This window comes from Tachysurus vachellii, chromosome 19 (genome assembly GCF_030014155.1).
Source record: "Tachysurus vachellii isolate PV-2020 chromosome 19, HZAU_Pvac_v1, whole genome shotgun sequence".
Taxonomy (NCBI): domain Eukaryota; kingdom Metazoa; phylum Chordata; class Actinopteri; order Siluriformes; family Bagridae; genus Tachysurus; species Tachysurus vachellii.
The window spans coordinates 5,475,500-5,488,419 of NC_083478.1; the positions used below are offsets into that span (position 1 = coordinate 5,475,500).

General features: G+C 44.8%; 1 protein-coding gene across 6 annotated transcripts in view; it reads right to left on the bottom strand.

The window, feature by feature from the left end:
* kmt2d (lysine (K)-specific methyltransferase 2D) overlaps nt 1-12,920 on the bottom strand; it is a 28,979-nt gene that overhangs the window by 4,249 nt on the left and 11,810 nt on the right. For 4 of the 6 annotated variants that reach the window (XM_060893529.1, XM_060893524.1, XM_060893526.1 and 1 more), the window contains 25 exons: nt 12,794-12,877; nt 12,616-12,699; nt 12,366-12,527; nt 12,205-12,277; nt 11,873-12,111; nt 11,715-11,788; nt 11,575-11,625; nt 9,939-11,489; nt 9,667-9,834; nt 9,370-9,506; nt 7,421-9,261; nt 7,211-7,334; nt 7,038-7,125; nt 6,892-6,958; nt 6,547-6,779; nt 3,564-6,467; nt 3,326-3,469; nt 3,047-3,211; nt 2,757-2,904; nt 2,558-2,639; nt 2,300-2,475; nt 2,069-2,193; nt 1,844-1,982; nt 1,556-1,680; nt 94-1,429 (listed from right to left, as the gene is read on the bottom strand). In XM_060893529.1, coding sequence (XP_060749512.1) covers nt 94-1,429; nt 1,556-1,680; nt 1,844-1,982; nt 2,069-2,193; nt 2,300-2,475; nt 2,558-2,639; nt 2,757-2,904; nt 3,047-3,211; nt 3,326-3,469; nt 3,564-6,467; nt 6,547-6,779; nt 6,892-6,958; nt 7,038-7,125; nt 7,211-7,334; nt 7,421-9,261; nt 9,370-9,506; nt 9,667-9,834; nt 9,939-11,489; nt 11,575-11,625; nt 11,715-11,788; nt 11,873-12,111; nt 12,205-12,277; nt 12,366-12,527; nt 12,616-12,699; nt 12,794-12,877 — 10,320 coding nt within the window. The remainder of the gene's footprint in view (nt 1-93; nt 1,430-1,555; nt 1,681-1,843; nt 1,983-2,068; nt 2,194-2,299; nt 2,476-2,557; nt 2,640-2,756; nt 2,905-3,046; nt 3,212-3,325; nt 3,470-3,563; nt 6,468-6,546; nt 6,780-6,891; nt 6,959-7,037; nt 7,126-7,210; nt 7,335-7,420; nt 9,262-9,369; nt 9,507-9,666; nt 9,835-9,938; nt 11,490-11,574; nt 11,626-11,714; nt 11,789-11,872; nt 12,112-12,204; nt 12,278-12,365; nt 12,528-12,615; nt 12,700-12,793; nt 12,878-12,920) is intronic. The other 2 variants (XM_060893528.1, XM_060893527.1) reach the window with 2 other exon arrangements.

The following is a 12,920-nucleotide window of genomic DNA, read 5'->3' on the forward strand; positions in this document are numbered from 1 at the left end:
CTAATTTTTAAAAAGAGAACATGAGAATGTGAGCACAAAGATTCACACTCACTTCAAAACATCTGAAATAATTGTTACACAGCAGTTATTTACAATCTGGATTGCTGTCACGGAAATGTAGATCTTCCTGTCCATACTCCAGCACACGCACTTCAAACAAGGGTTTGCCTTCCTGCTCACTGATGCGACACCTATAACGACAACGTCGGTTTGGCACACGGGTGCTCCAGTAGATGCGCGTTGCCTCATAACCTGCAGGGAAGATGGCAGTAGGCGAGTGGAAAGCAGCCATCTGAGATGGTAGGAGCTGCCCCACAGCATGGAAGATGAGCCCACCGACTCGGAAAAGATGTATGCGGTCACCACGCTGAAGGATGCTGGCGATCTGCTTTACTTCATCTCGCTCGATGTACACTCTTCGGAAGACAGCAAAGTTGCTGAGCTCCTCCTCACTGGGGCCTTTCAGCTTATGCTGGGTGCACAGCATTGTTTTGTCTTTGAAAAACATACAACGTGCTCGAATGGCACAGGCAAAATGGTAGACGTTGGGGCAGCGGAGACGGTTACAGCTGTTGGTGGCACCAGTCTTCTGGCAGTATGCACAACGTGTGCGAAGTCCACGCCGAAGTGCTACTTCTACATTGATGAGTGCACCTCCCTGAGTCTCATAGACCTCAGTAGACCACAGCGCACAGTTGAGATGCACCCACAGATCTACATCAATGTTAAGAAGACGACCTGGACCATCAGTAGGACCATCGCCTTCTTCGTGGCAAAAGCAGCACTTGCGCTTATCACGTGGCAGCTTCTCTGGTCTAAGTGTGATTCGCAGGCGCTCCATGAGTTCAGACACCTCTCGACTGTTCTCCTTTTTGGAGCTGCCCTTACGTATGGTAATGACCAAACTAAGGCGCTTCCAGCGCACACCTTTCCACTTCTTAATTTTGGGACGTACCTCTTCTTCCTCTGAGAACAGCCTGCGCTGTTTAATGGGTTTGGGCGAGACCTCAATAATCAGAGACCCCTGAGATGCTGAGGCAAAAACTGAAACAGAAGCTGCCTCCTCAGGTGGTGCAACTGGAGGGGCTAATAGGGCCTCCTCAGGCTCAATCTTAACAGAAGTGCTCTGAAATTCAGCTGTCAAAGGTTCACTTGGTGCCTCTGCTTTAATCGGAGCATTGGGGCTAGAGGAGGCTGGTGACTTGGGCTGAGCAGGAGGCTCTGGTTCAGATTCTTGTTGAGTGTGAGGATCAGACTGAGTGACAGGTTCTGGTTCAGCACTGATAGGTGGCAGTGGTGGTATTGGTGGTGGGGGTGAAGGAGGTGGAGAAACCTCAACAGGAATAATGGGAAGATGGCGCACATCAAGGTCTGACACATTGGTCATGTAACAGTGCTGAGCTGGTCGATCCTCTTGCTCTGTGTATTCCTGGGGAAGGAAAGAAGTTTAATATCAATCATTAATTTTTTGAAAAATTATAAAAAAAAAAATAAATAAATAAAGATCATCATATGACTTGAGTAATAAAAGTGATAAATAAACCAGACAGCCAACCTGTTTGATCAGAGACAAAATGTCAACTTGCTTCTTTAGAGTACAGCCTGGCAAAGTGACATCAAACTGCTTAAGCCATTCTGCATCTTGGTTTGTAGATGGATCAGTCTTTACATACGGGTGTCCTTAAAAAAATAATGAAAACTTTATTTTATTTTAAATCAGCATATATGACAATTAAAATTATTAATCAATTAATGACAGATGATTGAGCGGCAAAAATGAAACCACTGTTCTAAGTTTGAATTAAATAGTGTTTGAGAGTAGCAATGATTTTGATTCGGTTACCTGGGTTTGAGGAGTCAGGTATTTTCCCAGGGCCAACACCAGCTGCTCTACCAGGACTCCGTGGGAAAGCCACTTCATAGGACCCTGGTATACGCGTTTGCAGTAGCTGGGCAACTGCCACCATCACAGAGTTTAGATTCTGATGAGAGAACAAATGCTATGGGGTCAAGAAAATGAGGAGAATCTGCCTGGTAATAATATTAAAGCAGGCTAAAGTGTAAATACGTTGGCTGCAGCTGCTGAGAGGGTAAAGGTAACAGACACTTCATTGCTCTTTGCCTTGTCCCAGGAACCAGATGAGGAACCAGCCTTCCCCTCTATTGCCTCAAATGGTTTAGTATCTGCGAAACCTGGACATAAGGGTTAAAAAAAAGATGGCAGCTCAACCATATGTGGACAGGACAGTAGATCATTTTTAGAAAAAACAAGAGTTATAAACACTGTTATAAAGCATACTAGGGATAGTAGAGCGTGGAATCATTGGAATAACAGGAGAAATAGCTCTATTTTCCTCCTCTTCTTTAAGCTCCAATAGGTGTGGGAAGCGGCATGGCTCATCCCCCAACTGGCTCTCAGGTGATGATGCAGGAATAATGGTGTCTGGAACATCACTGTCATCATCACTCTCCATCCTAAAAGTGATGAATCCATGAGTATACCTTCATATTATATACATCATAGGTAAAATATTTTTTTCTTAATTCTACTGCATACCTCACATCTTCATTCTGATTATGTGGAGGAGTGGGAAGTGCTGCTAGTATGTCCACACTCTTTACCTCTTCGGGAACAGAGTCTACAGAATACAGAAATAGTACTTTCATTGTACAGTATAGTTTACATCAACATAATTTAGAGTTTTGATAGCATGATCATTACAATTATAATAATTTACGGTTATCACTACAATGACCTGTGATGTCCTCTGAAGTCTCTCTCTCTTTTTGGCTTCCTGCTAGGTCCTCTACTGCGGTCACTCCATTCAAAAGCTTGTGCTGCACTGAAGGAGGTGGAGTTGGAGGAAGTGACGAAGGTGGTGTTGGGGGATTGCTGAGGTTATTCTAAGTGAAGAGAAGTTTTAAATGAACCAACAGTAAACTCAGCAAATAAACTTATCTTACAATTCACCAGACACCTGCAGATCCTTATAGAATAGTGGTTGCCATTTTCAGAAATTCATAGTAGCATGAAATTAGCTTGTACCTTAGTAAGGAGCTGGGAGTAGTAGTCTGGAATATTGTCTATTACTGCATTTCCAAAAGAGCCCTTCAACTGTGTTTTGCCTTTGGCTGGACTACTGCCAAAAGGAGCAAACAAATCCAGGCTAGCAGTAATGGAGGGTTCCATTAAAGGTAGAAGAGAAAGTCCCTGAGAGGATTTGAGGAGGAAAAATTGAATACGTCTTTACAAAACAATATTATCGTAATGATATTTTTGTTTATACTGTAACAGTTTGCTTTGTCTCGCAATCACAGCCCTTACTTGTTTAATCTGCTTCATTATTGCTTCTGTTTTTCCAACTTCATCTTTTTTGTTCTTTTTTCGAGCATTTGCTCCACGCTCTCCAGCTTTTGGAGGCCGCTTAGCTTTTGTTACAGGTGGTCTTTTAGTGATTGATTGGAGATCCTAGTAAAACAGTAGATAAAAACAAGCAAGATTATTTGATGATACAAGAATAAATTCTACCACATTATTTTCATGCATTATTTTCACGCTTTACCTCCATGTTGCGCGGTGTCTCCTGAAGCTTTTGCTCCAACATTGCGAGCTTACTGTTAATATGGCCATTTATTTCATTGTGGATACCATCAGATGTCCTCTGTGATGGCATTTGAAGACTCTTGGTTCGAAGGAGCTTCTGCAGAAGTTGTTGGCCCGTCTCTGTTCTGGGAATCTGGCCCATAGAGTCACCTGGGGGATTTCCAGGGCATGAAATATTACCGGTGTTAAGTGAGTCACCAGTGATTTCTCGCTTAACAGTTGCCGAAGAAGCCTCTCCACTATCTCTTGAGTCACAATTAATCTCTCTAGGTTCCTGTTTTATATTTTGTAGGGAGATCTTGCACAGATCTCTTTCATTACACATGTCACCTTCAACTACAGCTGATGAAACTGATGCCTGTGGCAGGTTTGATGCCAATTTAGGAGATGGGCCATTAAGTGGAATGGAAGCTATTGGTTTTTGGGCCCCTGGGACCTGAGGCTCAGACTTGAGGCCTAATACGTCCTGTGGGGTCTTAGCTATAGGTGATCTTAATGGTGAGGCTGCTGTCGCTCCAACGTTACCAAATGGACTATTTTTTCCAGCCCCACAGTCTGATCTAGATGCAGGTGACGGGTGGTTAGAGACAGAAGTAGTACCAAAATCATGTTTATTATAAGATCCTGGACTTGAGGCTGATTCTTGAACAGTAGAACCAACAGGAGACCCAACATGAGAAGGAGAAGCCTGAAATGGGCTAAGTGCTCTCACGCCAAGACACTGCCCTTGGCCTGGTGGAGTCTGGCGCATGCCCATGATTTGTCTTTGCTGACCAGAATGGGGGCTGCCAGGTGAGCCCTGGCCCATTAGCTGACGAGGAGACATTGGTCTTACCATATGACCTAGAGGTGTTGGGCGAACCTGGCTCATCATTGGTCGTGCCAAAGGTACCTGGCCTCTCATCATTTGATGCTGTTGCTGCATCAACTGCTGCTGTTGCTGGGTGGTTGTGTTGTATTGAGGCGAGACTCCTTGTGAGGTTTGTTGAGGGTGCAGTGAACCAGCATTCTGAAACTGTGGAGCCATGACAGAGGGCTGACATATCACTCCTTGCTGCTGTGAAGATCCAACTGGACCCTGCTTAGCAACAAACGCATAGGGGTGCTGCTGCTGTGCCTCAAGCCCTGGCATTCTTGGACCAACAGGTTGTGGACCTTGTGGACGAATTTGGCCCTGTGTCTGTCCCTGCAATTGTAGCATTTGACCCTGCCGCTGAGCAATCATTGCCTGAATTTGCTGTAACTGCTGGTTAGGAGGTAGGTGACATAACTGAGGATTCTGTGCAATTAAGGCTTGAATGTTAATAGGAGCTCGAATTTGCCCAGGAGGTGCACCTGCCCTCTGATTCATCATTATTTGCTGAGTTCTATTTAGCTGTTGTTGGGCCAATACATCTTGTTGCTGATTTGGATTACCAGTTATTACAGCCTGATTCTGGCCACTCTGCTGTGCTAGAATGCCCTGAATTTGTGCAACATTTTGACCTCCCTGTTGTAGCTGCTGAGCAACATAACACATTTGCTGACCTTCCTGTTTCACTTCTGTATTAAGGGAATTTTGCCGTTGCAAAGCAAGTTGCATCTGTTCTTGATTTTGTATCACAGCCTGCTGGTTGTTCACATAGCTATGCTGTTGTGCTGGTCCAACATTTTGCCCCGGTTGCTGCGGTGTTGCTTGATGTTGTGGAATCATGTACGCAACAGCTGCTGGTTGCTGACCAACTGCTCCCTGCAGATCCCCACTTGGCCCTTGTTGCATCTGGATTGGAGTTGAGGATCCACCTTGCTGAGGTGGAGTTTTAGGGCTAAGAATTCCACCATCTTTAGGAGCTGGGCTCTGAACATCTTGAGAGAGGACTGGAACTCCCTGCTGTGAATTATCAACATTCCCTTGAGTGCCACTTGAAGGAGATGTTCCCACCATTCCTTGTTGTTCTGTTGCACCCATTTGTGTCAGTTGTCTCTGTTGTGGTATTTGCTGTTGTTGGAGCTGTGCAATATTCTTTGCTGTATTCTGTTGTTGCTGTGAAAGAAGCATACGCTGTGCCAGGACACTCTGCTGCTGAGCAGTAAACTGGCCCTGTGGTCCTCTAAGAACGTGCTGTGGTTCACTGGGAACTTGTTGGCCCATCAAACCCTGAGGTCTCTGCAGCTGCACAGGTTGATTTCCAGCCATGCCTGTTTGACCAGTCATTAAATTTTGATTAGGAGTCATTGACTGTGCCATGATATTTGATTGTGCCTGCCCAACCGGCTGGTTTCCCATCATGCCCTGAGGAACCTGCATAAGGCCTTGTTGATGTTGCTGGTTAGTTATTAATCCTGGTTGTAAGTTTGGTTGCTGCTGCCCAATTAATGCATTGCTCATCAATGCCTGGGGTGCCTGACCACCTATAGGTCCTGCCTGCTTATTTATAACACCAGGCTGTTGGCTTTGATGCGTCACAGGTTGCTGACCCATCATAAATTGCAGTTTTTGAATCTGCATCCTTTGTTGCATCTGCCTTTCCTGAAGTATCCTTGGATCTGGCCCTTGTGCACCAGTCGCTTGTGGAAAAAATCCACTAGTTGGGCCAGGTGGCCCAGTACCATGTGCCCCAGGGTGAGGAGTTTGGCCTGCTGTAAATGGATGCCCCTGTGGCATTCTAACTGGCATTCCCCCTTGAGGAATGCCTCCAGGTACTTGACCCATTATCAGTCCTCCTTGTTGACCCATTATCATCTGTCCTGGCAGCTTAGAAAGCAAGTGGGGTGCCTGGTTTGAGGGACCTGGTGCAAGCATGGAGGAGCCTTGTTGATGTTGCTGCTGCTTACTTCTGTATTCAGCAATCAGATTGGTGTGCTCCTTCTGTTGCTTACGTACCTAGGAGAAAGAACACTTTTTTTAACTAGGAAAAATACACAAGATATAGACTAATTGATTAATATGAAACAATGCTCACCTGATCCAGCTGTTTCTGGATTTTACTTTGCTCTTCAGTGACCAGTTTCAGCTTTTCGGCATCTGCTTCTGCAAATTCACGTCCTGCTTTTTTAGCTGTACGCTGCTTAGCACAAAGTGCTTTGCGGGATTTACGATGTGCTCCTATCTGTTCCTCCAGAAATTTTAGCTGCATCTGTAGCAGTTGCTGGGTGTGTACAAGCCACTCTTCATATTGGTGCTGTTCAGCATCATCTAGCGTGCATAGGCATTTAAACATAAATACTCTGTATAGTATATATTATACGATAAAATGTGCTGGATATTTAGCTTTTAAATATTTTAAAAACAGGATGAAAAAACATACTGATGATCCCTTGGACAAATTGTGGAGGATTAGGTCGTGGCTGGGCTTTATCACTGCTTTCACCCTCCTGAAATTAAGAGAAGTGTAATAATCAATGAAACTCAAAACTTGCAATCAAGCTGAAAAAAAAAGGACAAGTCACTGACCTTAGATGATCCAGAACCAATGTGGGTCTGAGTGTCTGTACTTCCTGGTGTTGAAGCCAACCTCTGGGCCAAAAGCGATACCTGTTGCCTAAAGATTAAATAAATGGGCATATAGGTCAATCCCTGCTATAGGGAAGAATGGCAAAGATTTACACTGAATCAACAAACATTACCTATTGATTCCAGGTGGGACATTCATGGGGTCTTGAGTCAACACCCTTTTGATGCCTTTCAAAGCCACCATCTTTGCTTTGGCAATAGGGTCCATTATATCATCAGTCATAAATTTATCCAGATCTGAAAGAACATATATAGTCACATAAATATATAAGAAATAGCATGTTATGCAAAAGATACAAAAAACTCACAGGCTATTGCTCTACCTTTATCTGGGAAAAAGTTGGTAGGTACTGTCTGTGGTTTTGGATGGTGTTGAGGTGGTGCTGCTTGCTGCTGTGGCTCAAGAGCTGGATGAATGCTGCTTGGCTGTCCAGCTCTTAACATGGCTTGGGCTTGTGGTTGCACAACTGCCACATGAGCAGGTGGAGGGACTGGCACACTAAGCATCCTCTGCTGCTGTGGAGTTAACATGTGAGGAGGCCTTGGTACCATTCCTGTTTGACTCACAATACCCTGTGGAGGACGATGATGGGGTAGTAAGATCTGGCCTGGTCCACCAGACGGCTGTTGCTGATTCTGAATATTATGAAGATGACTGCCCAACCCCCCTTGTAGAGCATTCAATTGCTGCTGCTGTTGCTGTTTCTGAAGCTCCTTCTTTTCATGTTCTAGTAAGTCCTGAATTAATAGAGGCAGTTCACTCGCCTCTAGTGAGCTTTCTACTTTGTCAAGATCAACTGCAGGTGAGTGTTGGCCACCGCCATCTGGTAGAGCAAGTGGATCTTCAGGTAGATCTGGATGTGGTGTAGCTGGAGGAAATGCAAGTGTATTAGCTTGGGTTGGAGGGGGAAATTGAACGCCACCTAAGCGGACAGTGCTTAATGAGGCAGATGAATTCTCAGGCTGGGTTGAGACCTTGGATGGTCCTCCACTAAGAAGCAAAGAGACAGCTTCCCCCATATCATCTTTAACCACATTCTGTATTGACTGGTGAGAACCAAGCAGGCTTTTCTCTTCGAGTTTAACTGCAGCAAGTTCACTGGTATCTGAGGACTCTGACTTGGGAGGAAGAGAATCACCAGAAGGTGTGGAAGCCTCAGTCTTTAAATGTAGTTGTGTGGAAGCTGCATGTGACTGCTTGGCAGCTGCACCAACTTTAGCTTTCTGTTCCGCCTTAGTGCCTGAACCCTCACCTTCTGCTTCAACAAGCCGTAGTTGGTCAGAAAAAGCATCCTTGGGATCACCCTGATCAAGCTCAGGATCAGTGTACGCAAGCAGGTCAAACTCATCACTGTTAAGGAGATCATCCAAATGGGGATCATTAGTTTCAAGGTTGTCAAGGTTTCCCAAATCGTCATCTCCTTTATCGGGATCCAAGTCGAGTGCAAGATCATCCTCATCTTCAACTCCAGCTTCTGCCCCTGTTTCTCCAAGGTCTTTGGCTACAAAATGGTCCTCAAGTTCAGCCTCTGGTAAGTCCACAGTCTCTTCCACAGTCTGCTGTTCTCCCGCAGCATTGTTTTGAGAACTCTGCTGCTGAATAGTTGAGTGGGAAACAGGTGTGTTTGAATGGGTTGATGGGACCTCATGTGGCTGTAGCTGGGGTTGGGGTGGAGGAATATTGCTTTGCTGTGTCATTAATTGGCCCAAGTTAGCTTGAGGCAACCCAAGTCTGGGACCTTGTCCACCTTCTCTCTGAGTAGAAAAAGAAGGTGGTAAAGATGTTGGGACAAACCCAGCAGGCACGTCTTGCTGTGGTATAAATAGGTGTGGTCGGGGCTGAGCTGTCCTTGCCAAAAACTGGGGTCCAATTGGTAGCCTCTGGGCATTATGTTTTAATTCTATGAACTGTGGTGGAGGTCCAGACATGGAGTGTTGCATTGTCTCAGGTCTAGTGCCTTGTGACACAGCAAGAGGATTAGGCAGGCCTTGCATCCCTTGCAGACCAAGAGGGTTGTTTAAAGAAGCGTTAAGATGGTGCCTGGATCCAATTTCCATCATGGATGGCTGTGGAAACCTACGTGGGTTAGCAACCTGACCTTGCCACTGTGTAGGAAATGGAGGACGAGGATACATCCCCTGGGAAACATTAGCACCAGGTTGCCTATGGACAAATTTTTAGACATTTAAATGCATTAGTGCTGCAAGCCTTACTTATTAATCATTCATCTGAAATAAAACATGATACACAAAACAAATTAGGAGAACATACCGTTGCACATTAGGGTCCATTATACCAGGGGTTCCATGAAGAAGAGGAGGAGGAGGGTGGCACAACTTCTCATCTACTGTCCCCATAGGTAGAGGTAGCTTGCCTGGGACAGCATCTTGAGCAACAGCTGCTCTGTCCTATTTGCCATATTTTTACAATCAAAAATCTATATCAACAACTAATCATACGTTTCAACATTAGACAAATACTAAAAACTGAACATCCTAGTTCCCTACATTAGAAATTAGTTGCCATACAGATCCTTATCTAAGCGGTCACTGTAACTGAAAAACATACCTGTGGATAAGGAGGTGGTGCTCGCTGAGATTTATCTTGTTGAAAAACAGCCATTTCAGCTTCTTGCCAATTTGGAGCATTATTATTGGGTACATTTGCTTCCTTCTCTTGCCGAAGGGAGTTTCTTTGCATTTTTTGTCTTATCAGAAATTCTCTAAGTCTCTGTTTCTGTAAAGAATAGGCAGGCAAACAGAAAATAGAAACAGTTAATAAAACTTGATTAGATGATTTTGGTTCTAATGATTTTGTAACACTACGAATTTCTTCTGTACCTGTCTGTGCTTTTCAAGCTCTGATGGACTAAGGCCAATAATTGACTGGTCCTGTACAGCTGAAATGTCAGGCAACTCTTGGGTACTTGCTATGACTGGTAAATGATGTGAATCTTTATTTCCGGGTGCTATGTGTGTCTTAGCACCCAAATCAGCAGCCATGGTTGGAGGCATAGATGAGGATTGCTGGAGTTGACCCTGAGCTTGCTGGGAAGTTATTACTTGCTTTGAGACAACCGTTTGTGGCTGGCTAATTTGAAGGCTATCCATGCTGGGACTGCAACTAAAACCAAGTGGTTTTCCACTTAGTGGATCTCCTACTGATGGTGAACAAGGAGGCTGCTGGTTGGAATGGGGTGATCCTCTAAAGGGAGCCTCTGTGACTGTTGAGGCTGGACGAGGAGGTTTATGCAGTGAAGTGAAAGGGTCTCTGGACTGAGGTCGTGAGGGTGGCCCTGAGTGAGGGTCTGGGGACTGAAAGCGTGGGGTAGCTGGTGACTGCACAGATAGTCCATCATTAGAGAGTGCTCCTGGAGTAAGAGGAGAACTACCCTGTGACTGAGGGCTAGAGGGAACCTTTGGATATGATTCTTGCTGGGATATAGGCGGTCTCTGGTGCAAGGGGGATGAACCATCTCCTGACTGTGGCCGGGGTGTTAGAGGTGACTGGACACAGGAATCAGAAAAAGTAGAAGGAGACTGACGATAGCTCTCAGGAGGATGATTAGGAGATAGACTAGGGGGAAGTGGTGTAGATGATGTCCCAGCATCACCCTGATGCATGCGTGGTGTCATAGGAGCTTTGAACAAGCTATCTCCAGAGTCCCCCATCAGTGCAGGGGAACTTGTGCCTAAACCAGTAGAAGCACGGGGAGAAGGAGCACTCATCTCCACCCTGTTTTGCAACATTCCTCCTGGCGAAGCAACAGTCGAGGGGGATAAAGAGGAAATGCACTCTTGTCGGCCACGAATTGGGTCTCCATGGTGAGTTGAGTGGGGTGAAGAGAACAGAGGAGGGTCTCCAGTCCCAACTGCTTTTGGTCGAGGACTTTCAGGTAGGCCAACAGGTTCCTGAGCTCCCTGTTGTGGTGGACAGACCTGCTGCTGAGGTTTAAAGAATGGGTCAACCTGCTGAGCCTTACGAGACAATCCTGGCTGCATATCATAAGAACCAAGACTGGCTGGCCGTCCCTGAGGAGCACCCTGTGGGCCAGGTAAAGGGTAACCTGAGGAGGAATGCAGAGGGCTAAAGGAAGGCTGTGAATAGGGAGTTGATGGTTGAGATTGAGCACGTGGGGACTGAGATAGAGGCTTAGGAAAGGAGTCGCTATGAATGTCTGTTGAACCTGAAGCCTTTAGAGGTCCATCTGGAGAAAAGACTGAAGATGCAGTGTCTGGGGTAAATGGAAATGCACTTTCAGCAGAGCTTGGTTGAGACGATGTAGAAAGAGAGCCAGAGGGTGGTGGAATTTGAAGGTGCAGACTAGGGCGCTCCCCTTTTATCCGTACTGGTTCAGTTTTAACAGGCCTCAACACCTGACTCTCTGCTTGCTGAAAATAACAGGGGAGGAGAAAAAGGATCAGTAATGCTTTCTCTGACTCTGGATTTGCATCGAATTGATGTTAAAATTATTACCTTCTGTGCCTTGCTGATTCTCTGTGCTGCCCTGTTATCTTTGGCCTTTTGCTAAAAAAATAAAACCGAATGTAAGAAAGTAAGTATCAATACTACATATTGAAAATATTGAAGTTATGTTACATGCATTATGTTCTTACCAAAAAGGGAACCTTGTCAGGAGCTGACACTTTCCTCCAAATCTTCATTATCTGCTTGCAGCGACTTGCCCAGTCTGTCAAAAATGATGTTTACTTTTTTTTATAACAGGAGATGACAATTTTATCTTAAAAACATGTATATGTCCATAATTACTAACCAGGATAATCCTGCTTGAGATTAGGGAAATTGATGTTAGCATACAGAACAGGAGAAATGGTGGATAAATTTCCAAGTTCTTCATCTTTTTCCCAGCGCTGTAAACTTCGCTGATTGTATGATAGGCCATCTCCCTCCTGTTCAGTAGGAGTCGGAGGAGTAGTGGGAGTGGCTGGAGTGGAAGGTGTTGCCCAAGGGCTTTCCTCATCCTGTTCTGGACTGAAAATTCCACCACGATCACTGGGTTACAAATAATTATACAATCAATATATATGTAAATAATGTACAAAAAATAAATATGAATGTTTTATAACAACCAAAACAAGTCCTTACAGTGGATCAAAAAATGGAGACTGAAAAGACTCCATCATACTAGCTGAGGGCAATGAGCCAGACGTGGAAGCACCTGTAAAAAGATTTTAACCAATAAATGTTAAGCTGCACAGGTATCAGTCAGTACCAAATATAGGCCAGCAACTATGCCGATGGCTTACCAGGAAGGTTTCTTAAGGGCAAACCAGTGCGATTACTCTCCCCTTCCAGAACAGGCCTTGCACTAGTTTGAACTGACCCACTTAGAGTGCTCCCTTCTGAGGGTCCAAGAACCTTACGGAAGAACTGCTCAGAATCTTGCTTTTCTGTCCCCCGTGGAAGACCTAAAACCAAAAGTAAAAAAATCTGTTTTATAAAAACACTACAAGCTCTAAGCAAACATTTACTGAAAAGTTTATGAGCATGTTTTACCTCCATTTTTCTGAATGTTTGAAGCCGGGGTGTTACTTAAACTCTGATCACTGACAGAGGGCTGCTCACCTACTCCTGCAGTTACTAAAACATGCAAAATTGCAAATGCGATAAATATATTGAACACAATCTTGTTATAAAATTAATTGTCTGAGCACTTCAGGATTTTGCAACTTACATTTTATATCTTCTCGAGGCTTTAAGCAATCAGCCTCTCTCTTTAGCTGCAGGGTTGCTTCAGGTGCACGGTTTTCAACTTCTACTACAAAAGAATGTTATGTTAATGTTGATGTAATGTGGAGACA